The 3,059-nt window shown below is 37.6% G+C and overlaps 1 protein-coding gene across 1 annotated transcript; it reads right to left on the bottom strand.

Annotated features, from left to right (window-relative positions):
* Positions 1-649: 649 nt before the first annotated feature.
* Positions 650-2,955, bottom strand: COMMD3 (COMM domain containing 3; the record flags this gene model as incomplete). The annotated part of the gene is made up of 7 exons (XM_009587929.1): positions 650-709; positions 1,775-1,834; positions 1,928-1,984; positions 2,070-2,130; positions 2,439-2,473; positions 2,574-2,637; positions 2,742-2,955. Coding segments are annotated over 7 exons (551 nt in total), but the record flags the coding sequence as incomplete, so codon positions are not given.
* Positions 2,956-3,059: the final 104 nt, after the last annotated feature.

The following is a 3,059-nucleotide window of genomic DNA, read 5'->3' as shown; positions in this document are numbered from 1 at the left end:
CGGAGCGGCACCGCGAGGGGGGAGACGCCGTCGAACCGGAGCCGACACCAGCTCCGCTCAGCCCCGCGGGCTCGGGACGTTCCGTGAGGCGCCCCGGCTCCACAAAATTAAATTAAAATCCTTCTTTCCTCCCGCGCCGGGGACCGAGCCTCACTCTTACCGCCGATGTAAGGTCAGTTGGAGTGAAATAGCAATTTAGCAAACGCGCCGCAGCAGCGGCACGGGAGGAAGGGATTTTCACCTCACGGCGCTGACCTAACGTTACTTTCAGGTACAGCTAATTCACCCACAGAAATTGCAGAACGGGAGCGAATAAACTTTATTAGATCCCAGAGAAAAATAATCAGTGACAATTCTGAAAACACACAAAATAAAATAGAAGGAATGCTTTGAAGACACGACGGTTAAGCAAATATTTAACAAGGGTTAATTTTAAAAAATATGACACGAGCAAGGAATACCAAGTGCGGTCATAAAAAGTTATTTCACTTAATTCGCATCCAAGGACTTAAAAAAAAAAAAAAAAAAAAAAAAAAAAAGAAAAGAGAGAGAGAACAGTTTGCATCAAGGGATGAAAGACATTTGTCATTTAGAAGACACTCTTAGGAATGAGAGCACTTCAGCTCAGCAGGCTGACACCTTCCTTCAATCACATCTGACTCGCTCTTTCTAGACTTTTTGCAGCATCTTTTAGTTTTCCAACTAAATCCTACGAGATGAAATACTGTCTTAGAATAAACATATTTTTTAAAAGGTCAGCTAGTAGAACATAATATTTTTTTATACAGAGAATCAAGGGAAACCAGCACCTTATACCACAAAGAAATGTTGCAACTGACGAACAATGCCAGCATGTAATTAAATAGCTCCCTATTTTACAATGTAGTAAGAAAAGTGGGAACTGAAGGAAAACACCTTTTAACATATATAATCTACTAAAATAGATCACTACTCCTAACACGTAGATTTTATCGGTAGCGTTACAATGGCTAACGCTGACATTTGCTCTAGGCTTTGAAGTACTATACACATTTCTAAAATACTGAAAATACTTTGAGTGTAATTTTGTACTAGGACCATTCTCCAGGCAAAGCACGTCAGATTTATCCAAGTCAGCAAACCCATTCAAAACACTCATTATTAAATAAAGGACAACTTTTGAGACACACATTGAAAAAGGAGAGGTGTAAACCTGAAGTTTTAGTATCTTGCTTTTCCCCTCCCCGCAACCCCTCTTCCCAATCCTCCACAGTTTGGTCACTTCCAAGCATTACAATACCTCTATTGTTCAGTTACACATTTAAATCGCTAAACAAAGATCAACATTTTTTCAGTACATTTCTTACATGTCATTAAGACCACTGAAGAGCCTTCAGTTCGTTCTCTACTTTTAATCATGACACATTTAAATCACTGAACCAGCTTCTTTAATCATTTCTCTAAAGCACGGGAAATCAGAGTTTCAGAAAAATAATGCACTTCCTCCCATATATATAGATATATATTACAGTTATGAAAACAGACAAAATATTTATGCACATATGTAAAACTCCCTAAGCAACTAAAATCAGTTACTTTGCAACTTTATTTGAGAAGACAGGAAAACTACACTCGGATAATTTTTATAGAAGGTTCTCTCCTACCCTCCCAGTACTAGATTTTTTTTTTTTTTAATAATAGTATATATGATCTCATTTTGATTGACAAGTTTTAAAAAACATTTACATGCACAACTGGAGCCAAGCATAAAAACAATGATGAAAGAAAGAAGTACCTGTAATTGCTCCATCGTGCAACTAAAACTAACATCTGGGTGTGATCCTGAATCACTGTTCTGAAGAAAAAAAACAAACAACAATGCCTGTTTTATTAAAAAAAAAATCGTGAAATTGCATTTTTTCCTCTGAGGGTACTGGGAGTACGGTACCTCTACATTTAAGGTCACCAGGTAGGAAGGCTGGTAAGTTTTGTGAAGTTGATTGCTCTAAATTAAAAACAAAGAGCACAGAAAAAAGTCAGGTCTCAGCACTGAAACAGACTAAAGAAACACCTTGATGTGTTAAAATTACCTTGATCTGATATTCCAAGCGCCAAGACACATCAGTTACATGGAGAAGAGATCTGCCTATGCTGAAAGACACAACAGTTACAAGTTCCCCGCGCTAAAAGAAAGTCTCATTTTCTAAAGCTGTCCATCAATACAGAACTTTTTCATGATCCTTGTAATGCTTCTTGAAAAGTTCAAAAAGTTTATTAAGAGTGGAACTTGAAAGGAGGAAGAAAAGTTTCTAAAGTTTGTTAAAAATGTACAATTTTTTTTTTTTTAATGGAACAGTATTTCTTACTTTAATCACCTAAAATATGCATAGGTGTTTTCCAGGACAGTTTCAAAGTAACTGCAATTGAAACTATATATCTGTGCTGACTGATTTACCTACCTTCCCAATAGGATTTCCAATGCATCCTTGTTTTTCTGGAGAGAAAAAAAAAAAAGAAAAAAAACCCATTTGCTAGGTTCAATAAATTCCTATGAGAGAAAGAAAACATAAATATGTTAAAATTGCTTTAAAAACCTGATATTCGGTGCAAAATTGTTCTATTCTCTCTTTATCCAGTTTACAGTCTTCCAGACATGTGCTACAGGGAAAAAGAATGTATTAGTTTTCTGTTAACATTAACTCAGCAGTACAGTTTAAAGTAACAACTGCCAGAAAAATGGGGTAGCTTCAAAGTATTAGTACCTTATAGCAGATATGTCGGCTTTCTGCTTTCCTGCCTCCAGAATACACGTTGCAGCCGCAGCATGGCAATGTTTTAATACCGTAGGGTCAATATCTTTCAGGTCTGGATCGTCTAAAATAAATGAATTACTGATGACATGCTTATTTGCCAAATCCCAGCACACGGTACCAAGAGCTGCTTCTCGCCCTTCGAAGGATATCTCTTCCACAAAAACTTCAAAATGAAAAGCATTTGATGTTTTAGAGCGAAAAGACGGAGGAGGTAGGCAAGGTGTGAGGAGGAGGAGAGGGGCTGAAGCACTGCCTGCTGCAAGCCGT

Source organism: Fulmarus glacialis, unplaced genomic scaffold (genome assembly GCF_000690835.1).
Source record: "Fulmarus glacialis isolate BGI_N327 unplaced genomic scaffold, ASM69083v1 Scaffold35930, whole genome shotgun sequence".
NCBI lineage: Eukaryota > Metazoa > Chordata > Aves > Procellariiformes > Procellariidae > Fulmarus > Fulmarus glacialis.
This window is presented reverse-complemented; position numbering and strand designations above follow the sequence as displayed.